This window comes from Chiloscyllium plagiosum, chromosome 12 (assembly GCF_004010195.1).
Source record: "Chiloscyllium plagiosum isolate BGI_BamShark_2017 chromosome 12, ASM401019v2, whole genome shotgun sequence".
NCBI lineage: Eukaryota > Metazoa > Chordata > Chondrichthyes > Orectolobiformes > Hemiscylliidae > Chiloscyllium > Chiloscyllium plagiosum.
The window spans coordinates 17,191,211-17,217,088 of NC_057721.1; the positions used below are offsets into that span (position 1 = coordinate 17,191,211).

At 40.4% G+C, this 25,878-nt stretch overlaps 1 protein-coding gene across 9 annotated transcripts in view; it reads right to left on the reverse strand.

The window, feature by feature from the left end:
• frmpd4 (FERM and PDZ domain containing 4) overlaps positions 1 to 25,878 on the reverse strand; it is a 765,355-nt gene that overhangs the window by 20,213 nt on the left and 719,264 nt on the right. For 8 of the 9 annotated variants that reach the window (XM_043700607.1, XM_043700602.1, XM_043700603.1 and 5 more), the window contains 5 exons: positions 23,892 to 24,023; positions 10,510 to 10,629; positions 7,512 to 7,648; positions 1,575 to 1,701; positions 811 to 900 (listed from right to left, as the gene is read on the reverse strand). In XM_043700607.1, coding sequence (XP_043556542.1) covers positions 811 to 900; positions 1,575 to 1,701; positions 7,512 to 7,648; positions 10,510 to 10,629; positions 23,892 to 24,023 — 606 coding nt within the window. The remainder of the gene's footprint in view (positions 1 to 810; positions 901 to 1,574; positions 1,702 to 7,511; positions 7,649 to 10,509; positions 10,630 to 23,891; positions 24,024 to 25,878) is intronic. The other variant, XM_043700601.1, reaches the window with a different exon arrangement.

A 25,878-nucleotide genomic window follows, 5' to 3' on the forward strand; every position in this document is an offset into this window, starting at 1 on the left:
GTCAGGGAGTCCAGAACTAGAGGGCATAGGTTTAGGGTGAGAGGGGAAAGATATAAATGGGACCTAAGGGGCAACTTTTTCATGCAGAGGGTGGTACCTGTGTGGAATGAGCTGCCAGAGGAAGTGGTGGAGGCTGGTACAACTGCAACATTTAAAAGGCATTTGGATGAGTATATGAATAGGAAGGGTTTGGAGGGATATGGGCCAGGTGCTGGCAGGTGGGACTAGATTGGGTTGGGATATCTGGTCGGCATGGATGGGTTGGATTGAAGGGTCTGTTTCGATGCTGTAGATCTCTATGACTCTATGACTTCAAAGACACCTCCAGTGCATTTCGTTTTGTGGCAATAACACCTCAGTGAGCTATGAACAGAAAGACCACAACTGAAGGTATGAATAGCCTAATAAATATTCTCTAGTAAAGATTCTATATATACAAGACCAATTTTTCCGAAAACTCAAGCTTTCCTAAATTGTTGTCAAACACTCAAGGTCATTAAACTGTAGCGATTTGACAACTCGAGATAATGGGTCATTATTCTTGGTGGGAATTTTTAACTAACCTACTTTAGCAATCTTTTTGGAAGGTAAACACAGCAATACAATACAATACAATTCATCAGAAACATTGTCAATGTTGATCCAATAATCTAACGTGATCCCTGATAAATTTGTGGGTGTTTGTGTATGTCGGTGTGTGAAGAGTCACATCTTCGAGGATTGTTATTATAGCTTTTACCTAACTTGAAGATTCATATAAGTTTTGTTCCCAATGTTAGAAAAATTCAGAGAAGAATTAAGATACATTACCACTAGCATTGCTTTAAAGACCCGGCCTCCATACAAACGCAGGTCACTGAGAAACTTTAAGTAGTGCACCTTGGCTTGCAGTGCCGAGAGCTGCAATAGAAAGTAAGAGACTAATATTGAGGTAAAATTTACATTGAGGAGTGATGATGAATTGCTGATATCTGAATGTGTCAGAATACAGTTGGATATAACTTAGTGTTTAAATATCAAGCATCCTAATATTTCTGTCAATATAGACATTTGTACTGGGGGGAGAAACACAAAATGGAAATTCGTTTAACTCATGCCGATGGATACTCAGCTTCACCACCAAAATTAGAATTTAACAAAATACAGTCAGACTGAGTTCTGGCCCATTAAAAAAGGATTCTTTAGTAATTTCTTGCAGTTTTGAAACTTCTCAGCAATTTAATTATTCTAGAAGGTAAATAGTTGCTAGTTTAACACAGGGAATGTTTAAATTTTTCAGACATTTCTGTAATGTCACATCGTATTACTACATTTTTATTTCTTTATTCATTTAATTGGTGTTAGACCCCATGCAATACCTCTTTTAAAACACAAGAATGTTATACTACTGGTGAAATCACAATTATTCCGTGCCCTACTCTGTTGGTGATAACATTGACAACAATAGTACATCTCCTGTATAAGAAACAAAGTTCCTGCATAATATTGTAGAATTCATAGAACAATATCAGCAGTTATACTGCCGTGAAATATTTTATCTTGTAGATCATTATTAATTTATGGGGAAACGTTACCTTTTTGCCCGGAGGAACAAGATTTTGGTTTGCTTTCAGGATGTGAGAAAGTGCTTTCTTCACATTCTTCTCCTTCATGCTCTGTAAGACCATAGGGGGAAGGAAGGTTTCAAGGCCCCATTCTTTCCTGTGAAAGAATTATAATTCAAAGGGCAGAGGTTACCTTTCTCTAAGATTGCTTGCTTCTAAATTACTGCTTATAAAAGAAAAGCTAAGTCAAAACATGTTGCACAGAATTCTAACTCAGCCTTTTGATTCATAAATAATGTAAGATGGTGGATTTTCTTAACCTTGTGTGATTATAACTGGTAAGGCAGTGTAAGCTGCTCACCCCTAAATATACTCTATTTTGAGAATGCAGTAATGGATCACTTTCGTTAACTGCTGCAGTCTGTCTGTTGCGTTTCCGAGATGATCCAAAGATAAGAGAGAATTTCCAGAATTTTTGATCTACTGACAACAAAGAAATGGAGATATCCTTCCAAGTTAGGATAGTGTGCGGTTGGAGGGGAAGTTGGCAATGGTGGTACTCAGTAGAGAGTGAGGATTGCAAATGCTGGAGATCAAAGTCAAGAGCGTGTTTTTAGATTAGATTAGATTAGATTACTTACAGTGTGGAAACAGGCCCTTCGGCCCAACAAGTCCACACCGACCCGCCGAAGCGCAACCCACCCATACCCCTACATTTACCCCTTACCTAACACTACGGGCAATTTAGCATGGCCAATTCACCTGACCTGCACATCTTTGGACTGTGGGAGGAAACCGGAGCACCCGGAGGAAACCCATGCAGACACGGGGAGAACGTGCAAACTCCACACAGAGAGTCGCCTGAGTCGGGAATTGAACCCGGGTCTCTAGCGCTGTGAGGCAGCAGTGCTAACCACTGTGCCACCGTGTTGCTGGACGGCAGGTCAGACATCATCCAAGGAGCAGAGAATCAACGTTTCGGACATAAGCCCTTCATCAGCCATTCCTGATGAATAATGGTACTCACAAATATCTACTCTCCTTGTCTTTCTACGTGGTGGAAATTGTAGTTTTGGAAGGTGCTATCAAAGGAGACTTGGTGAGTTGCTACAATTCATCTTATATATGGGAAACATTGCTGTTTCTTTGCATGGCAGAAAGAATCAGTGTTTATAATGGGAGCGCAGAGTGGAGACAATGAAGAATGAATGTAACTTGAAAATTGGTGGTTGGTGGGATGTCTCTGAAGTTTTTTTTTGTCAAACTATAGTTTAGATTAGCAGTAAATTTGAATTTGGGAATAATCTCTGCTAAGTGCAAATTTGTCAATGTAACACTGCTATACATGAAATAAAGGAGAGAGAACGAGGAATGACAAGCCAGTTAGCCTGACATCCATCATCTGGAAATGTGGAAATCTATTATTCAGGAAATATTTACAATGCACTTAAATTAAATGAATATGGTTTCTTGAAAGGAAACCCTGTCTGACAAATTTATGAGAGTTTTTTCAGGATGTAACAAGAAGGCTAAGATATTGGGGCATTGATAAATGTGCTCTTTGGATTTACAAAAGGCATTTGATAAAGCACCACACAAGAGCATGGAAAAGGAGTCAATATGTTATCATGGATTGGTTAACAGACAGGGAGCAGACAGTAGGGATGAATAGAGCATTTTCAAAGTGTGTGATTTACTTTAATCTAATCCAATCTGAACTTCCTTAGTTGGTCTTTTTTGCTGAGTATTTGTTTCTCAATGGAGTGCATTTTCATTGAATATTTTGAATTCTTTTCTGAAATGTTCTGTACTTGTTGGAGATAGCCATTACATGGCACTTTCAAGATAGGAACATTGCTTATCATTTAACAGCCCAAGACTGAATATTTTCCAGTCATTGCTGTACTTGGACACAGGCTGCTACAGTATCTAAGTCATGGCAGAAGTAATCTAAATCCAAACCAACAAGAGCCTTGCAGCTGATCTGCCTCTGGTGTGACAAATGAGTCTCACTGATACGTACTTGATGATTCCAGCTTCCTCAACATGAATTTAGTTTTTGATCAAATCGGACAGAGGTTGCTTAACTGGCCTGATTTCTTATTAAAAAAAATTGAATGAGATTTTTCTGCAGAAGTGGCAATGAGCTGACAGTACTTATTGATATTAAATATTACATTGTAACCTCTGATAACCAACATAGAAATTAAATCAGAAGGCTACTCTAAGTGTTGCCCCACTGTTCCAGAACCTCTGCCGTTTCAATGTCTCACCAAGGGACCGAACATTGAAACATATGAAAGGCACAAAGTTTCTTTACCTAGGAGATATATCCATTAAAGTCTCCCATCAAAGATAGGGCTTGTCCACTGCAATGTAAACACATTTTTAATGCTGTTTTATGTTTTAGTTACTGCCAATAATTTCGCTGCCATTGCAGACTTAATTTGCTAAGTGTGGGATTCTCATTCATTGTTGTTGATTTTTAAAAATCAAACAAAGTAATCCCAATATTCTTCTCTTGTGTGATTGGCCTCTTTTCTCTCTCTTACTTTTTTTGCACACAGTTTCAATTTTTGAATACCATTTTTTAACATAATGTTGGATTAAATAAACCAACTAATACTTCCTAGTTCAGACTCTATGCTGTTCATCAATGATTCTACAACCTGAATGGTAAAGTAAAAGTCTTGTCATTTTTCTGACACAGGTCCCAGATCTCCTGCAGTGAATGTCATGTAATTCTAATTAGTCAGTTGTTAAATCAATAAATTACTAAGCCATTCTATTCTTCACCTCTATTGTTTTAATTACAGTATAGTTGAAAAGCTGAAATACACATATCCAAATCCAAGTACAAGAACCAAAATATCACTGCACAGTAATTTTTCCACCAGAGAACTGTTGAACACAACACATTCTTCAGAGGTGCTCCGGAAATGTGAATGATTGTAAATGAAAAATATTAGTTACCAATCTTTGGCACTTATTACTGGGGAGGGACTATTGGACAGGGAAAAGACTGTTATATTTCTTGGTGTGACAAAACCCCAAGTGATTTTACTCATTTTCAAAAGATAAAATATGTTCTGACTAATAACTCTCCAATGCTCTCTAAAACTGAGCATACGTACTGCCGTTTTCTCACCTAAATGAGAAGCAATATCCTGCTGACATTTGTGGCGTAGAAGGTGAAGTTCTAATTAAATTTCTGTCAGCCAGCTATCAAAAGTCATGCGCCAGTAGAATGTTTACATCCAATTAATTGTGAAAGCTATGACAATGACCTCATTAATTTTTTTCAACTATTCTGGTTTAACAGTTTTAGGAGCTCACATATGCTAATAAGTACTGCCTGTGCAAGGACATACAAATGATACTAAAGTTATCATGTTCCCTGCAACACAATAATTTACCACCACCACTGATTCTGTTGTATTAAAACACTGTAGAACTGTGATGAACAGAATAAATCAAACTTAATCAGGACATGCTATGCTTGGTAACTGATGAGCATCATCCCATATAATGCACTGAGGTTGCACCTGAGCCAGCTTCAGCCATCTGGAGGAATGCCCAGCACAGCAGGAAGAAGGTCAATGCCCTTCTCCACTCAGTCTGGATAACTGCCACCATCTCCTCTCTGCAACTGTACCCACCTTCCATCAAGGCTCATGCTCTACCCTTCCCACTCTTAGGTGCTACATTTTGCCTGCCTCCCCCACACTCTTGTCCACCTCAAAAAGACAAGACAACACAGGCAAGGCAGGCATGCTGTGAGCACAAGGTGAGTGAGCGCTAAGACAGGGCTCACACGGTGCCTGACCTCGTGGGCAAAATGTTCTTGCAGCAGCTTTTCAATGCTTGCCATGAGGATGTTGAGAGGCTGGCAGGTTTCAGATGCCAGAGACAAAAAAATCTGCAGATACTGGAATCCAAGTTACACAGGCAGGAGGCTGGAAGAACACAGAAAGCCAGGCAGGAGGTGGAGAAGTCGACATTTTGGGAAAAAGGGTTACACCCGAAACGTCGACTTCTGCACGTCCTGATGCTCTCTGGTTTGCTAGGTATCAGATGCCAACATTCATGGATGGAAGGGGAGTGTGGAAGGTGCCCTGACGTATCTCCTCAGATGGTGTTGCCAGGTCTCCAAGATGGCTTTTCAGAGGAGCAAGCGGCCAGCTGGGTGGCCTGGTACCTGCTCTGATTTTCACATGGAGAATATTCAATGTCCAGCTTCCTTGTGATGGGCGGTAGGTTAGGAAGTTGCATGTTAATGTGGACAAGATGTACAGTTCATGACGATGACAAGTAATGATTGCTCTTTATAGGTATCTTACCGCTGTTTAGCATGAATCTCATCTCAACATGCAGAACTTGGTTTGAAAGTACAGCTGGTTGCTCCGGACATTGGGAAAGGCCATGCTGGACTATTTGAGAAATTCTGCCAGGTTACTCACCGCAGCCCACGTCATTCAGGGCCCTGGATGATTCTGCCCATAGAGGTAACTGTTTATGGAATGTATAAAGTCAGGCAGAATCAAAGGGCTAATTTTAATGTAGCATAAGGACTGGAGAGCGTCTAAGTACTGCATGTCATCTCTTTTTAGAAAGGACTGGGCAATAAGGAGGCCTTTCCCTGATCGAAGATCCCAGGGACACTGTTCTGCCAGCTGAGAGCTGCCTGTCAGCCAGAGATAGTATGGGTCAGGGATCCAGCCTTGGGTGACTGTCTGTGTGCCGTTTGCACATTCTCCCCATGTCTGTGTGGGTTTCCTCTGGGTGCTCTGGTTTCCTCCCATAATCCAAAGATGTGCAGTTCAGATGAATTGGCAATGCTAAATTGTCCATAGTGTTCAGGAATGTGTAGATTAGGTGCATTACCCAGGTGTAAATATAGGGCTGGGAGAATGGGTCTGGTTGGATTACTCTTCGGAGGATCGGTGGAGACTTGTTGGGCTGAACGGCCTTTTTCCTACACAGTAGGGATTCTATGATTCCATGATTTTTCATATTTTGGCAGTGGACACTCTCTGTGATAAACCCACTAAGATCCAGAACTGGCAAGGACTTAGGCATAGGATGAATGATAATGAGAGGGTGGTTGCAGATTTGGGCGGCAGAGGAGGGGAGTTTGATAGGTAGAGACAGCAGGTAGGCCAGGGAAGGCAGCTCTCAGCTCCTTCATGAAGCCAGGTCCCTCAATAAAGCACCCCATGAACCTGCCGCCATTTCCAGGAGCCCATATGCATCCACAGCAGGGTTTGCTTTATGGAGCTCCCACAGGGGCATCCACCACCACCTCGGGGTGAATATCCATGGCAGCAGCATGAGAGTCTAAAAGGGGCATTGATTGAGAGTGGGGCCTGAGCGATGTACATAAGCCAACCTGCCCTAGAGTTAATCAGGGCAGTGGCAGCAATCTGGCAGGTACAACATCCACTGGTTTCACACCAAATTAAATATCCTCTACCACCAAACTCACCATGTGGGAAGGCATTCCGTTTCAATGAAGCAGTCAGGTGAAAATGGTTAGAACTGTAAATTTATTAATAGTCCTGCTTTAGGGTATTTTCAGGATATTAACTGCTTTGAAGAAAGGAGAGAGAGAATTCCTGTCACAAGAATATGAACTAATTTGATCACGATACTTTTAGAAACTGAAATTTTGTTTAGAATGCTTAACTGTTTGTTCTGAAAGAAATTAATATAAATTTCCAATGGGTGTTATAAACAGTCAATAGAGAGAATATACAGAGTAAAACATTTTGCATGACATGGATTATGAGACACAGTTACTAGCTGGATCTAGTGTACAGTCAAAGCATTATTTGAATCTAACCATGGAGAGTTAATTCCAGTCAGGAGTTAGTCATGCCCATTGATGGATATTCATTCATTCCTTTGCCAATACACCAAATATCGCAAATTATTGTCTGAATCATCAAAAGCCTTTTCATTACTTACTCAATGTATTTAAGAGAGACTTTCTGTGATTGTTTGGTGCTGATAGTCAAAATATACATCTGTAATGCAGCAAGTCGGAGAGCCACATCATACTTCAGCTCAGGTCCAAATCGTTCCTGCACCACGTCATTGCAACTCTGACAGAGAAACAATAAAGGGATAGATGTCACCAAGCAGAAATGTCTCACCCCAAGATAATCAATGATCTGTGAAACCCATCACCTGCCAATACACCAGTATCCAAAACTGAATGTAGCTGTAGCTTTTCAGTATTATATATTAGCAGCAATTTTTCTGTTTCCCTATTTCAACTGATAACAAGTACAGATGGTAATTTTACAGAAAGGTCACACATACCAATTTTATTTTGAGTCGAGTGTGCCACTTTGGTGTACAGTCTTGAGCAGGTAGAAGAGAATCTATGATGATGGTAACTGCCACCTCATCCAATGGGCAATGTTCCATCTTTACATGCAGGAAATCTTTATATATGCAGTTTAGAGAATGTTTACTAAATTGATTCTGAGGATGAAAGGGTTTCTTGGTGAGGAAATTTGAGCAGGTTGGACCAGAACTCAAATGAGTTCAGGATAATGAAACGTGTACATATTGAAAATAATAAGATTCTGAAGGATTTGAAAGTGTAAGCGCCGAGAGGATGTTTCCCCTCATCACAGAATTGGAGACCTAGGGGGGAGCGTTTTATATAAGGGGTCTCCTCTTTGAGACTGAGACTTTTTTTTCCACTCAGAGGGTCATCAGGCTTTGGAGGTCTCTTCCACGAAAAGCATAGGAGGCTGGGTCATTGAATTATTCAAGACTTAGCTTGTCAAATCTTTGATCTACAAGACAGTCAAGATTTAAAAGGCACAGACAAGAAAACAGAGTTGAGGTCACCATCACCTTTGTATGGCAAAGGTGGCTTAAGGATCAAATGGCCTATTCTTGTTCTTATTTCTTCTGAAATCATTTTACATTTCTCTCTCTTTCTTCCTTCTGGCATCCACTATAGATGTTATATAGAGATGTCAGCCTGTGAGGAGTACTGAACCCACCTTGCTACTCCTGCCTTGCTCAGATATATACACTAATTTACAAACAAGAATGCATGCATTATTGTAATCCATAATAAACATGTTCAAGATTTACTCAGTGGGAGGGTCATCAGTTTTGTGGTTTGTGGATTGACAATGTTCATCACAGGCTGGCCTTCCCTTCTTACTTTGGCTCTCTTATAGAAGCAAAGAAGAGTTGAAGACAAACAGCAAAGACCAGCAAAGTATCTGAGCTGTGCCTTCAAAAGAAGTGTGGATATCTTTGTTATATGTGCCATCCAAGAAGATTTCTGAAAAGTATCATCTACCTATCTCAGGGGGAACTGATACACAGCCTGAAAGCTCTCAACTGACACTTCATAATTGATAGGACAAAACTCAATCACACAGTTAGTTACACAGTGTGTGGAATTATTAATATTTTCATTTGGAGAAGGCACAGTATGGAGGTTGGTCATTGGAAGTAGAGGTCGCTGTGACATGCATCCTGGCCCTTTCAGATTCTCTTATGGAGACAATAGCAAGCCTGAATTCGATAAAATATTTCTGTTATTAGCAGACCCAGGAATGGGAATGGAGGGGAAATACCTCTCAAAATGAGTGTCTTGAACCTCTTCCCTTCTCCCAAATGCTAATGATTTCAGATGCTTTATATGTGAGCTATTACTCATCAAAAGTGGCTATTTTCATTCAAAACTGATCTGTTACAAGTGTCATTTTTAAGGATAAAGTTAAAAATCACCCAACACCAGGTTTATTCGGAAGCACAAATTTTCAGAGGGTTGCTCCTTCATCAGATAGCTGTCCTCAGGACAGCAACCTGATAAAGTAACAATGCTCCGAAAGTTAATGCTTCCAAATAAACTTGTTGCACTATTACCTGGTGTTGGGTGGTTTTTAACTTTGCCCACCCGAGTTCAACACCAGCTTCTCCATATCATGACTTTTAAAGATGATCAGAGTCTGTAATATTAAGCTCTTATTAGATACTTCTGAAGCAATTTGGGATGTTATTCTACTTTAAATGTGCAATACAGATACAAGTTACAATTATTCTTTAATCTTGTCTTCAATTGATGACCAAAGATTGAATCTTCCCTTTTCATGACTATTGATTGTTTTGCTTTCATACGCAACATATTAGTCCAGAAATTACAGTTGATGAAATGAGCAAATAATCATTTCATATATTAGCAAGGCATTCTTACATCAATTATTGAATGCAAGCATTAAGCTCTTCAGTTAATTGAGCACATAGCAGACAAAGAAACGTGGGAGATGATTCCACAATCTGAAATGTTCACAAGGTGCAATTCAGCAAATGTATTTCTTTGTTTCACATTTTTCATTATTCTTGCCAACACAAGTTACTGTGTATAAAAAAATCTAAAATTAACTTGCAATTTGACCAGTAGAAATGTTTAAATTGCACTCTGGTAAGGGGATATTGCTTTGCTTGTCTAACTGTTCATTTATCCTCACCTTTAAGAGATTTTGAACTTACCTCTTTGAAGAAAGTTTGCTCCATTTCCCTATTATCTTCTCATGTGTCTCAGTGTCAAATTTTCACTCTATAACAATCCCGCGAAGCACTTTCAGATGTACCATTACATAAATGCAAGAAAAGTAAATACTGTGTATGCTGGAATTCTGAAACAAGCATAGAGATACTCAGCAGGTCTGGCAGCATCTGTGGAGAGAGAAACAGAGTTCATGTTTCAAGTCCTGTATGAATCTTCTGAAAAAAGAGTTATACCGGATTCGAACATTAACTCTGTTTCTCTCTCCACAGATGCTGTCAGACCTGCTGAGTTTCTCTAGCCTTCTCTGTGTTTGTTATGAATGCGAGATTGCTGGATACAGTTTATGAAAGTAAAAACTAAATAATGTATCAAACACATAATTTGACAGATCAACTAGTATCAGAGTAAAGATGCACTTACCTGAACATATAAATACTCAAAAGCAACTGCATCCCTCCGCAATAAATCAATAGGATCCTTTGGGACGAAGCTGATTCGGAAAAGACACTTCATCTTGTGGGAGCCCGGCCTCTGTGTCACCTAAAGCAAAGTAATATCAGATGCAGGGCAACTGGACAGGGACTCCAAGATCCACAATAATAAACTAGTCTTAAAGCACAAAGCCCCATTACTTAATGGCTCAGTTTCTGAGATGACCACAAGAATTTGATTCTAAACACTGCTGCACCTTCAAAATTCAGCTTCTCAAGGCGATGTGCCTTGACCCATGGTGCAAGAGATAGATGCTCAATGCATCATACACTGTCACTTTGGAGCAAAATAGGAATTCCTACTGGAATTTTGTATCTATGTTGTACTGTTGAGTAGTCCTTTGCAAATACCTTGAGAGTTTGGTCTGGATTAATAATTGATCAATAGAGTCTTGGATATAAACTTTATGCTATTGGTAGATAGTGTTATTATTTGTTTGATATCCTACATTAAAGAAATTTGTGCTTCAGGCAAAATTTCCCTCCAGAGCAGAGGTCATTGGAGACCTAGTGAGTTCTAGCATAGGATAACTTTAAAAAAAAACAGAAAGTTAGTGCAGGAGAAGTTTGGAAGAATGCAGTTTAAGACCACAATAATGAGAGAAGCTCTATTGTAAATTGACATTTTAATGGACTTTTTGAAATATCTGTTTGACAATATTATTTTTGAAATTGCCCAATCTATATTCTATATGACAAAATAAAATACTCTGGATTCCATAAAGGTGACATAAAGCCAGAAAATGCTGGTAATTCTCAGCTGGTCTTGCAGCATCTGTTGTGTAAGAAGCAGAGTTAACATGCCTTCACGGTTGATTTTTGACTCTTCCCTTCCTTTCCTTGACTTCTCTGCCTCCATTTCTGGGGACAAGTTGTAAAGCAAATTAATCATAAGTCCACAAACTCTCACAGCGACAAGATGTCACTTCCTTCCATCCTGCTTCTTGCAAGGACTCAGTTCCATTTTCTAAGTTACTTTGTTCGGATTATGCCATCACCGACACTATCGCTTTCGAATACTCTTTTACCCTCAGCTGAGGACACTCCCCATGTCACCAATATCCCTTCTACTTCATGCTCTTCTTCTTTCACGTCTTCTTCTGCTCAGAATTGGGATAAGGTTCCATTTGTCGAACCATCCGCTCCACCACCATTATCCAATGGATTATTTTTGCCACTTTCAGTATGATGACACTATCAAACACATCTTTCCCTCCCCTTCCAGCATTCTAAAAGGACCAATCCTCCACTGGATTTCCTATTCCACTTCTTTGTTATCTCTACAACCTTTCTCTTCCTCCAACCACTCTTCAATGCAAATACCAGAGGTGCAATGTTTGCTCATTTACATCTTTTCTTCTTATCATCCAAGGTCCCAGGTTACCCCTTCAAATGAAACAGTAATTTACATACACCTCTTTCAATGTAGTGTATTGCATTTGCTGCTGGACATGGTCTCCTATACATTAGGGATACTAAATACAGATTTACATATCCGATTAGCCACAAGAATGCACCTGAGTGTCCAATCACTTGTCAGTTGAATTCTCCACTTTGCTTCCATTCTGATCTTCCTTCCTTTGGCTTGTTGTAATGCTCCAATGAGGCTCTTTCGGTCTCAAGGACCAGTGTCTTTTGACTGGCTATTTTACTACCTCAACAATCTGTTCAACAGTTTCAGTTTATAACTTTTCTGTCCATTTTGTTTGACTATTTGGATTCTTTTCCACTTGTTTATCTTTTATCATGCTTGTTTTGCTTTTGGATGGGAGCAATTCAGAATCTCATCATTCACACATTTTCCAGATACGCTGTTGTTTATTTACTTGCCCTACTGCCACTTACTTTAGCCTTGCACCATGAAGCCTCTTGTAATTTAATCTCTTTCACACTGAACTCCGCCACAAACGTACACCCTTATTCTTCTTTCCCACCATCTGCCCCTTCACATCTGCAAAGCCTACTACCTTTGCCCAGACTGATGAAAACTCTCGGACCTGAAATGCTCATGTTATTTCTCCATCCACAAATGCTGCCAGACATTAGATTAGATTACTTTAGATTACTTACAGTTTGGAAACAGGCCCTTCGGCCCAACAAGTCCACACCGACCCGCTGAAGCGCAACCCACCCATTCCCCTACACTTATCCCTTTTTACCTCACACTACGGGCAATTTAGCATGGCCAATCCACCTAACCTGCACATCTTTGGACTGTGGGAGGAAACCGGAGCACCCGGAGGAAACCCACGCAGACACGGGGAGAATGTGCAAACTCCACACAGTCGGGAATTGAACCCGGGTCTCTGGCACTGTGAGGCAGCAATGCTAACCACTGTGCCACCGTGCCGTCCCATGTTGATTATTTATAACACTTCCTTTCACAATTCTATAGAATTTGACAAGCATTTATATTAAAATTCCTGGGAAATTCTTGACTTGGTAAATGCATATTGTACAAATTTTAACCTGTAAGGGCTGTGATTGATCAATTTAATTCATGCGGATATCGGGCAGACCAATATGAAAGTCAGAGTTCAGATGGACTGGCTCAGTGTTGGACTTGGAAAATATAATCACATCAGAAGCTGTACCTGGAAGATGAACTCTTCCATATCTTTGAGAACAAGGTCCCCTCATGACTTTAAAAGTGAAAATGGCGCTTAGAAGCTTTCATTGAAATAATATGTTGGATATAATATGTTGAATGGCAGTGCCTTGATTCTGATATCACTGTAAATCTCTAGTTTATGAAGTCATTAGAATTCTAAAATGTAGTAACTATCTCTGGCCAACTGTCAACTATTTGCATTATTATACAACGCATGATGAAAATTTGTTGCACAATGTTTCCTCACCACAGCTCATTATGGTTTAAGAATCGTCTGGTTGGTTTATTGCCACCATTACCTTTTCTGGTAGGGATCAACAGGCCTTGCTTGGTCTTGTGAAGCAAAGGGGAAAAAAAACTTGGTAATCTAATGAAAAAGAGCTCTTGTCCTAAATAGGTTGTTGTTTATTGATTGCTATTGCCAGGCATTGTTGCTAAGACAATGAGGGATAGGTCAACATCTTTGAATTTCAGAGCTGTTTCTCATTGCTTCAATCCAAATGTCACATTGAGCAATGCTTAATGCATTTCACTGCATTAATTATTTCAGACTATAATACTTTATGCAATATCTCCCAGCATACTATTGCCCCTTTTGTTAATATTTGCAAATTTGTTTATTAAACTAAATAGCAGGGGCAGGGATCAAATTAGGAAAGATCTGGCAAATCAAACAGAAGTGACAGACCAAGAGAGAAGTAATCATTTTGAGAAATCTTAAACATACTGTAACAAGAAGGGAAAGAGAATCACATTGAAGAGTAATTAACGTAAGACTAGAGGTTACAATGATAATAAAAGGACAAATATAAAGGCTCTATCCGAATGCAGGTCGCATTCACATCACAACAGATGAACTGACAATAGAAACAGAAATAAAGAGGTAGTGCCTAATAGTGATTACAACGTCCTGGCTGCTACATGACATAGATTGAATAAAGTTTGAAATACATTATATTGAACAGCAGTGACTTGATTCTGGTGAATCTGTAAATCTCTGGTTTATGAAATCATTAGAATCCAAAAGAGAGCAACTGCCTCTGCGTATTCCTGATGAATGGCTTTTGCCCGAAATGTTTTGATTTTCCTGCTCCGTGGATGCTGCCTGGCCTGCTGTGCTTTTCCAGCACCACTCTAATCTTGACTCTGCGTGACTGTTAACTATTTGTATTATTATTAAACACTGAAGGGTATGTGACATTTTGGAAGGACAGGAAGTTAGGAAAAGATCATAAAATCATAGAATTGCTACAGTGTGAAAAGAAACCATTTGGCCCATCAAGTCTGCACACCCCCTCAGAAGAGCATCCCATCTAGATCCACCCTATCCCAAGCCGATCCCCATAACCCCACATTTACCATGGCCAATTCACCCAACTTGCACATCTTTGGTCCGTGGGAAGAAACTGGAACACCCAGTGGAAACCCATGCAGGCATGGGGACAATGCACAAACTCCACACAGACAGTCACCCAAGGCTATAATTGAACCTGGGTCCCTGGCGTTATAAGGTAGCAGTGCTAAATACCTAAGTACAGGGAACCAGGACGGAGAACTAGTTTGCATAGAGATGAGAAATGATAAAGACAATAAATTATTTGTGGAAAAGCTGTACAGGCGCTGTAAGTGTAAACATTTGGTAATATCAGCATAAAGGAACACATAACAGGAATTTGTTAGAAAGGCACAGCAAGAATCATAGGGGAGTGTCAATTTACAAATAGACTGGAAAACGTGGCCTGATGAGAAGGTCATAGAAGTTTTTGGGATAGTTTCTTAGAATAGCACATTCTGGAGCCAATCAGGGACTAGATCCACGATTGCACAAACGAGATTGATTAGTTGTAGTGAAGGCACCCTTAACTTGCAATAACTAATAAAAAAATAGAATTTTCCATTCAGTTTGAGGGTGAAAAGCATGGATCCAAGACTAGTATTTTATACAAGGGCAATTATGAGGGCACAGAATCAGAGCTGGCAAACTTTAGCGTAAGAGGTAGGTCAATAGAGATGAAGTGGCAGACATTTAAGGGGATATTTCAGAATCCATAGAATAACTCCATTCCAATGAGAAGGAAGAAGACCAAAGAGAGGGTCCAGTATCTGTGGTTAATTAAGAAAAAGTTGAAAGTAGCAACAATCTTGAGGAAAATGCATATATTTATACAAGGATGTGTGACAGGTCAGAAGATGCAATGAAATATTAAAAAAAGCAAAGAATTATAAAATAGGAGGGAGAATGAGAGTAAAAGAGAAAGCTAGCTAGAAATATAAATAGAGATGAGTTTCAATAGATATTTTATAAAGAAAAAAGCAAACAAAGCAACCTATAAAAAGTGGAGTAGGGTTAATAGAAGTTAATAGAACATAGTTAATACCTGTATTAATTAAAATAAGAAGGTGGCAGATGAATTGAACAGATATTTTGCACTGGTCTTCATAATGGGGATACAGGTAACAGCTTTGAAATAATAATAAATCAGGAAATGGAAGGGAATGAGTACTGAAGACAATTACAATCACCAGGGAAGTGGCACTGAGCAGACTGTTGGAGCTGAGGGCTGACAAGTCCCTGGATCCTGATGACCTCATCCTACGGTCTTAAAAAGAAATTGCTATTAAACTAATTGATGTGTTGACCTTAATTTTCCTGAATTCCTTAATTTGGGAAGTCCCCATTTGAAGATAGCTTATTGAAAACGAAAGGACACCGAAAGCAGGAAAATGCAGGACAGTTAATTTAAAATCTGTCATAGGACAGATGGCATTATTAAAGAAATGTCAAGGTGATAAGGCAGAGTCAACACGATTTTGAGAAAACTAGGTTATGCTTAATTAAATTATCAGAGTTCTTTGCAGAATTAACATACACTGTGGATATACTGTACTTAGGTTTCCAAAAGGTATTTGATAAAGTGCCACATCAAAGGTAACTGCTGAAAATAAAAACTCATGGTGGAGGGTGAAACATATTGATATAGATCAAAAATTGGCAAGTTAACAGGAAACAAAAAGTCAACATTAAAGGGTTATTTTCTTGTTGACAAGAGGTAGTGTGCCACAGGGATCAGTGCTTACAATTTATATAATGGACTTGCATGAAGAAGCCAAAGGTATGGTTGCTATATTTGCCGATACACAACGATAGGTAGGAATAGTTTTGAAGAGGGCATAAGGAGGATAAAGATCGATTAAGAGACACTAGGCAAAACATCTGGCAAAGGGATTTTAATGTAGGAAAATGTGAATTTGTTCATTTTTGGCTGGAAGAGTAAAGAAACATATCCTCTTTATGGTGAGAGTTGCAGAGCTATGAGGTGCAAAGAGTGTTCTAGTGTATAAATTACAGAAGTTAATAATACAGAATTGCAAGTAATTAAGAAAGCCAATGGATTGTCACTGTTTATTGCAAGGGAATACAACTGCAGGATCTTATGCATCACCTAGACAGGGCACTGATGGAGCCAAATCTGGAATACTGTGCACAGCACTGGTCTCCTTATTTAAGGAAGGATGTAAATGTATTGGATGCATTTCAGAGCAGACTTACTGGACTAATACCTGATGTGGTTGGGTTGCATTATGCAAAAAGGTTGGAAAGGCTAGGCTTGGATACAGTTGGAAAGGCTACGCTTTTACTCACTGGAGTTCAGAAGAGTAAGATTAAGACAGAATGTTCCTGAGGGTCTTGATGGGGGACATGTGGAAAGAATATTTGCTCTTGTAGATGAATCAAGAACTAGAGGTCACTGATTCAAAATACTGAACGGATGGTGGGTTTTGGAAGTCTATTCCTCAAAAGGCAGTGGAAACAAAGTTTTTGAAAATCTTTGAAGAGATAATTGGATACTTGATAAGAATGAGGCTGAAAGGTTATTTGCGTCAGCCAGGAATGTGGAGTATTCAGATTAACCATAGCCATATAGAATAATGGAGCAAGCTCCAATAGCCAAGTGGCCTACTACTGCTTCTAACTCAATGTTGTTTGTACATAATTTAAATGTTTTCACTTGCCCTCAGTGCTTGCATTACAGGATTGCCTTTTGCTTGAACCTCTTTTCAAAATACATTCATCAAACTGCTGCATTTTAAGACTTCAGTTAAAGATTCATCAGTGAGCTGAAGTGAGATATACTATTCATTAATTCTCTCAGCATTTTCATTTTATTCCGAACTTTGTTGTTCTCACAGTCTGAATTATCTTCAATGTTGCTAGAAGTGGAATATTTTTTCCGCTAACCCCGGATAATCCCAAGATTTCATCCTGTCATCAACATGAAACAACTTTCATATGCCAACATAAATAATCTCAATGGACTCTGTTTTGCGATTGGGTTCTGTCGCATGCCTCGGAATGTCGATGAAGCGTTCCATCAGGTTGTACCTTAACCAACATTTCTTTGACCTACTTGGAGATAGTAAGGACTGCAGATGCTAGAAGTCAGAGTCGATAAAATGTGGAGCTGGAAAAGCACAGCAGGTCAGACAGCATCGGAGGAACAGGAAAATCAATGTTTTGATGAGACCTGATGAAGGGTCCTGACCTGAAACATCGACTTCCCTGCTCCTCCAATGCTGCCTGACCTGCTGTGCTTTTCCAGCTCCACATTTTATTGGCATGTTTTTGACCTGTTCCATGATTGGCTGGTCCTTGGATGATTCAGTTGTTTGTGCTGCAATGTTCCGTTTCTTGTTCTTAACTCGTTTGACTGCTTCTGCCATTTGATGTTAAGGTCAAAGTCCACATTCAGTTCAAGAATGAAAATGCTTGATTGTGAATTATGTATGCATTCTCTATTATCTGACATCTCTTGTGGGCGGCACGGTGGCACAGTGGTTAGCACTGCTGCCTCACAGCGCCAGAGACCCGGGTTCAATTCCCGACTCAGGCGACTGACTGTGTGGAGTTTGCACATTCTCCCCGTGTCTGCGTGGGTTTCCTCCGGGTACTCCGGTTTCCTCCCACAGTCCAAAGATGTGCACGTCAGGTGAATTGGCCATGCTAAATTGCCCCTAGTGTTAGGAAAAGAGGTAAATGTAGGGGAATGGGTGGGTTACGCTTCGGCGGGTCGGTGTGGACTTGTTGGGCCGAAGGGCCTGTTTCCACGCTGTAAGTAATCTAATCTAATCTAATTTTGTGTTGTAGTGTTGTCTGTAGCATAGAATTCATACAATCTTTACAGTGTGGAAACAGGCCAGTTGGCCCAACAAGTCCACGCTGACTGTCCAAAGAACATCCCACCCAGACTCACCCCTCTACCCTATTCCTATGGCCTTGCAGTTTCCATGGCTAATCCACTGTGCACTATGGGTAATTTAGCACAGCTAAGCCAACTAACCTACACATCTTTGGACTGCGGGAGGAAACCAGAGCACCTGGATGTAGACATGGGCAGAAGGTGCACACTCCACAAAGACACTGGCCCCAAGGCTGGAATTGAACCCAGGTCCCTAGTACTGTGAGGCAGCTGTGCTAACCACTGAGCCACTATGCTGCTCCTATTAAAGTAGTATATGTCCTGAATCATATGGTTGCACGCAGTCTCTCTTCAAACATGCTACAATGCAGTGACACTTACTCCTGTGTCAAGTTTAAAATTAGTCAGACTTCTATTGACTAGATATCATCCTAGCAATAAATTGGTTCTGGGTCATTTATATGGCCACCTATATCTTTGGCTTTCTTCTATTATAGCCTGTTCTATGTCATGAGCTTCAATGTATGATTAGTTATTTGACACCTTTCTGCACTGTGACTGTCCTACATTAGCCCATTTTTGGAAGTGACCTAGTATTTTGCAGATAAAGAATTTCGTTCTAACAGCTGGGCACTGCTTGCGCCTGTGAGGTTTTGTAGTCAGCACTGACACTGATTCTTAATATCTCGTGTCTGGCCTATTCTCTATGCTGGCTTTTCACATGTGTCCTGATGATTTTGATACCTTAAAAACAGAATGTATTCTGCTGATCTCTTGTCATAAGATTGATCTTCTCTTTCAACTGATCTGTGCTCCTTTCAGGTACTGTTTCACTATCAATGAATGGCTTTCTTCCAAAGTCAAATCTTTCTTTGTAACAAATCTAACAGACACATCAGAAATTCTAACAAATTGGTTCTTTAGGAATTCTGATTTCAAAGTTCCTTAATTACAGTGTTGCACTAATCTATAGAAATCATTATTTAAATTACTTCTGGATTACCCCAGATGTTGAATTCTTCTGTTACATCTTGCCCTTTCAAGAATTTCACTCATCCTCAGCTTGAACTAATTGTCAAGAACTTGCAGAACTTTATTAAAAGTTTTTGTTGCTTCTTTTAGCCCTAATTAGTTGGATTATCAGCTATTATTAGTTGGATTATTGAATATAATAGCATATAATTTGTTTAGCTTCTGGTGTAATGTCTAGTTTTCTGGCAATGCTGTGTTTAAAGAATTATTTTCTCCTACATATCCAGTTCTATGTTTTGTTTGGATATCTGAAATTAAATCCTTCTGAAGAAATTGGTTTTATTGCCATGTTTTCCGAATGTCATTATTTATTTTTCTTGCCATAAACTCTTTTAAGTTGACAATATAACAATGCTACTGCTGTAGAGAAATCTTTTCTTGTGCATATGCAGTCTTAATCGAGGATTTTCACCTATTGCAAGTAAATTAAATCATTCCTGCCATTTTCAAGTAAAAAATTGGATGACTCCCACCTTTTTCATGGTGTTGATTAACATTTCCCATTCTCTTAATGGCTATACAACTGACTGGAGTTTTATAAATGATTCCTGTTTTCTTAATGATTGTACTGAACTAATTTCACTCTTTGCAGCTGTATAAGAAGAATCTGATTCCTTGAATGGATTTCACTAGACCATTTGCACTGTGTCAGGTGCTACTGATAACGCCCATTACTTTATGCCTTTGGATGATATCTGCTGTCTGCTGTTTAACAAATGTTTCTATGGTCATTTGCCATGTTTAAACCATCTCCTGCCTTCTCTGTGGGCTGAATTATCTCCTTTCTCCTTCCACTCAACTTTTTCTACTTCAGCTTCTAAATGGCCACTCTTTTTACTTTCATTCTGTCTTAGAATAAAATGTCCCTGAGTTTGCAAATTACTCTGCGGCCTTTGATTTCTCTTATTCGTGCCATACATTTTGCAGGCCAGTCGCATTGATGGTGACACTTGACCTGAGCATTTCCTGTCTGTAAATGGTGTCTTTTGTTGTTAAAAATAGTTTCTTCTCCACCAAAGATTTCAGTTTACTCTTAGAGACTTACATGCATGTTTGATCTCAGGCTGAACCTCAAATTCTTACAGATCATTGACATCTAACATGATTTGTAACCTTCGAGGCACACCTTCACACTCAACTGGAAATATTTTTCCATGTTTGAACAGATGGAGACTGGCTTTGTATCGAATTGAATTTGCAGTCTCATGAGAAATGACTGTGTCACCTGCATCACAGTCAGATCTACTCATATCAGTGATATCAGCAGACAGACTTGGTGAAAAGGCAAGAAATTTGAAATTGATCTTTTTAAAGGAAATATTAGAAACCACAGAGGTGGATAAATCTCCGGGACCTGATCAAGTATATCCCAGGATGTTGTGGGAAATTAGGGAAGAAATTGCAGAGCCCCTAGCAGAAATATTTGTGTCATTTCTGACCAAGGGTGAGGTGCTGGAGGACTGGGGGGTGGCTCATGATATGTCTTTGTTCAAGAAAGGCTGCAAGGAGATACCTGGGAACTACAGACCTAAAAGCCTGACATTGGTGGTGGATAGGTTGTTGGAGGTGATTCTGAAAGATCGGATTCACTTGCATTTGGAGAGGCAAGGAATGAATAGGGATAGTCAACATGCTTTTTGTAAGGAAATCCCCGTCTCTCAAACTTGATTGAGTTTTTTTTTCGATAAAGTAACCAGAAAGATTGATGAGGGCAGAGTGGTAGACATTGTTTGCATGGACTTCAGTAAATGTTTTGACAAGGTTCCGCATGGTAGCCTACTTAGTAAAGTTAGACCATATGGGATTCAGGGTGAGCTTGCCAATTGGATAGAAAATTGGCTTTACAGTAGGAGACAGACTGTGGTGTTGAAGAGTTGTTTTTCAGACTGGAGGCCTGTGACCAGCAGTGTTCCACAGGGATCAGTATTGGGTCCACTTTTGTTTATCATTTATATAAATGGCTTGGATGAGAATATAGGAGGCATGGTTAGTAAGTTGGCGGTATGATGGACAGGGAAGAAGATTATCGAAGATTACAAAGGGATCTTGATTAACTGGGTCAATGGGCTGAGCAGTGGCAGATGGAGTTTAATTTTGGATAAATGTGAGGTATTGCATTTTGGTAAAACAAACAAGGGCAGAACTTGTAAAAATAAAAAGGGGGCAAAAGTGAGGACTGCAGATGCTGGAAGTAGAGTCAAGAGTGTGGTGCTGGAAAAGCAAAGCAAGTCAGGCAGCTTCTGAGGAACAGGAAAATCAATGTTTCGGGTAAAAGCGCTTCATCAAGAATGAGGCTAGGAGCCTCGGGGATGAAGGGATAAATGGGTGGGAGGTGGAGCTCGGGGGGAAGGTAGCTGAGAGTGCGATAGGTGGGTTGGAGATGGGGTGAAGGTGATAGGTTGAAGGGGAGAGTGGTGCAGATAAGTGGGAAGGAAGATGGACAGATGGGACAGGTCATGAGGATGGTGCTGAGCTGGAGATTTGGAACTGGGATAAGGTGGGGGGAGGAGAAATGAGGAAACTGGTGAAATCCACATTGATGCCATGGGGTTGGAGAGTCCTGAGGCGGAAGATGAGGTGTTCTTCCTCCAGGCGTAGGTGGTAAGGGAGCGGCGGTGGACCTGCATGTCCTCGTCAGAATGGGAGGGGAAGTTGAAGCATTTGGCCATGGGGCAGTGGGGTTGGTTGGTGCGTGTGTCCCAGATCTATACTCTCTGAAGAACTCTGTGAGTAGGCGTCCTGCCTCCCCAGTGTAGAGGAGACCGCATCGGGAGTAACGGATACAGTAAATGACATGTGTGGAAGTACAGGTGACATTTTGATAGAAGTGGAAGGCTTCTTTGGGGCCTTGGACGGAGGTGAGGGTGGAGGTGTGGGCGCAGGTTTTACAATTCCTGCGGTGGCAGGGGAAGGTGCTAGGAGGGGTGGGAATAGTCTTTATGGAGGTGAGGGCCAGGGGCTCTGTCCCAGGAGCACCAGGTCCACCACAGAACACACCAGATGACCTCCTTCTTTAAAGACTGCAATTTCCCCTCCCACATGATTGATGATGCCCTCCAATGCATCTCATCCACTTCTTGCACCTCTGCCCTAGAACCCCTCCAACCACAACAAGGACAGAACCCCCACCAGGGATATATTTCCCTCCCCACCCCTATCCACTTTCCATAAAGACCGTTACCTCCACGAATACCTCGTCAGGTCCATGCCCCCTAACAACCCACCCTCCCCTCTCTTTTTAAGGTGAGAGGAGAAAGTTTCAAAAAGGACATGAGGGGCAACTGTTTTTACACAGAGAGCGGTTCGTGTGTGGAATGAACCGCCAGAGGATGTGGTGGATGCAGGTACAGTGAGAACATTTAAAAGACACTTGGATAAATATGTGAATAGGAAAGGTTTGGAGGGATGTGGGCCAAACCCAGTAAGTGGGACTAGTTTGGTTTGGGAACATGGTCTGTGTAGACTAGGTGGACTGAAGGATTGGTTTCTGTGTTGTATGACTCTATGTAATGAAATGGTTTCTAATAAAGTTTTAAAATGACTGTTTAGCATGAATTAAAGGGTTAAGTTATGAGGACAGATTGTATAATCCTGATTAATACTCCTTTGAGTTCAGAAGATTGAGGGTCGATTTAGTAAAGGTAATTAAAATAGCAAAGTCCTGCTAGAGAAGATATAGAGAAACAAATTCCTCACGTGGCAGAATCTAAGACAAGGGAGTGCCCTGTTAACAATTCGAGCAAGGCCATTTGAATATGAAATTAGGCAGTACTCCTTCCTACAGTGGATACAAAGGCAAGATACTGTGCTAGAAATTCATATTAAAATAGAAAATACTGGAAATAGTCAGCACGTAAGAAAGCATTACTGAGGAGAGAAATAGATTTAATGTTTTAAGTGGATCTTTGTCAGAGCTGGAAGGTTAGAGCGAAATCAGGAGTAAGAGACAGGAAAAGCACAAATGGAGGAAAGACCGAAAGGAAAAGTTTGTGATAGAGTGGAAGACAGGAGAGAAGAGGATATGTGAAGACAAGAACAATGGAAGGTAAAAGGGGATTGAGACAACTTAAATTGTTCCAGTTTGATAATGGTTTTAAAGGATGTGTAACAAAGGTGGATAAGTAGGGGCACACAGATCATTTATAATCTGGCATAATGGAGGATTAGGTTGACGGGCTAAATATCCTACTGCTATTCACATCTTTCTATGTTAAGTTAGATCATTTTTTTGTTACAGTGACAGACCTGAGTGTGATATGAATGTTGAAGTATTTATACACAACTCTGGAGGCTTAGTTTTGTTTAATACCAAAATTGGGAATTTAGCTTCCACAGAAATGGCCCCCAGAGATCCTTCCAGTCAGATATCATGTGATGTCGGAGTCCAGGTTGTTGCCTTGAGCAGGATTTTCTCATGTTAATGCTGCCTTGCGTGACAGCAGTTCTTCATACACCTTTAAGAGCAATTACCTGAGTAAGCGTCTCCTGGTCATGAAGCAAGAGGAGTTTGGTCGCTTCTCCTTCATTGCGCTGCTCAAGCATCAGGGAGAAATGTTCGATACATTTAATGGAGAGTTTCTCTTGAAGGGTCAGAATCACATCCTGTTAACATAGAAGCATTGTATTAAAATATTATTTATTTTCATTTACTAGTTTAATTAGATTTAAATCAATTATATCAAAATGCTATCTGCAGTCATTGTTAGAGACTATCTCAGACCACTTAATCCATGTTGGGCCTAAAACTGCTGTTTACCATAAGACAAAAGGAGAGGTTAGAATCATAGAGATGTACAGCATAGAAACAAAACCTTTGGTCCAACTTGGCCATGCTGACCAGATATTCTAAATTAATCTAGTCCCGTTTTCCAGCAATTGGCCCATGTTCCTCTAAAGCCTTCCTCTTCATATACCCAACTAGATGCTGTTTCAATGCTGTTATTGTACTAGCCTCCACCACTTCCTCTGGCAGCTCATTCCATACATGCACCACCCTCTGTGGAAAAAGTTGACCCTTAGGCCCCTTTTAAATCTTTTTCCTCTCACCTTATACCTGTGCCCTCTAGTTTTGGATTCCCCCCACACCAGGGAAAAGACCTTGGTGATTCACTCTATCTATGCCCCTCATGATTTTATAAACCTCTACAAGATCATTCTCCAGGGAAAACAGCCCCAGCCTATTTAGCGTCTCCCTATAGCTTAAATCCTTTAACCCTGGCAACATTCTTGTAAATCCTTTCTGAATCATTTCATATTTCACAATATCCTTCCTATAGCAGGGATGTTAGAATTGAATGCAGCATTTGAAAAATGGCCCAACTAATGTCCTGTACAGCTGCCACAATGGCTCCCAACTCCTATACTCAATGCATTGACCAATAAAGGAAAGCATACCAAACACTTTCTTCACTCTCCTGTCTACCTGCGTCTCTTCTTTCAAGGAACCAGGGACTTGCACCCCAAGGTCTCTTTGTTCAACAACACTCCCCAGGACCTTACCATTAAGTGGACAAGTCCTGTCCTGATTTGCCTTTCCAAAATGCAGCACCTCACATTTATCTAAACTAAACTCCATCTGCCACTCCTCGGCCCACTGGCCCTTCTGATCAAGGTCCTGTTTTACTCTGTTGCTGGAAGAAGGAGAAGGAAGAGGAGAGGGTCCTTCAGAAGGAAGAAATACTCATCTATGGTTTTACTTTCTACCTCAACCACAATGTTTGAGACATCTCTACTTTGCTAACAATATCCTTATTCTGCTCTCTACTCAGTTTAAGTGATAGAATTTCCAGTGGCTGAGAGGGCGAATGTGGCTATACATTTTATACTACTTCCTAGTTGAAGAGGGCAATATTTGCAACACCTCCCAGTTTTCCATCCAGTGTTCTGTAAAGGAAGCCACTGATTCTCTGTTTTGTGTCTCTTTCTCACCACACAGGAGGAGTCTGCACCACTGATCGCACTTTCCAGCACCTGGCCTACAGCCTTGAATGCTCTGACTTTTCAAGTGCTTATCCAATGGTTGTGATGTTTCTCATCTCAACTACCCTCCCAGACAGTACATTCCAGATTCCCACCACCGTTTGGGTGAAAAAAACATTTTCCTCATAAAACTTGTGCCCCTTCATTATTGATCCTTCAACTGCGAGGATCAGCTGCTTTGCATTCATCATGTCCATATCTTTCATAATCTTATACATCTCAATCAGATCCCCTTCCAGCCTTCTCTGTTCTAAAGTAAACAATCCAACCTTATCCAGCTTCTCTTCATTGCTAAAGTGCTCCATCTCAGGCAACATCCTGGTGAATCTCTTCTGTACCTGCTCCAGTGCAATCACATCCTTCCTATAGTGTGCAGACCAGAACTGCACACAGCACTCCAGCGGTGGCCTGACCAAAGTCCTGTACAGATCCAACATAACCTCCCTCCTCTTACAATCTATACCTCAATTGATCAAGG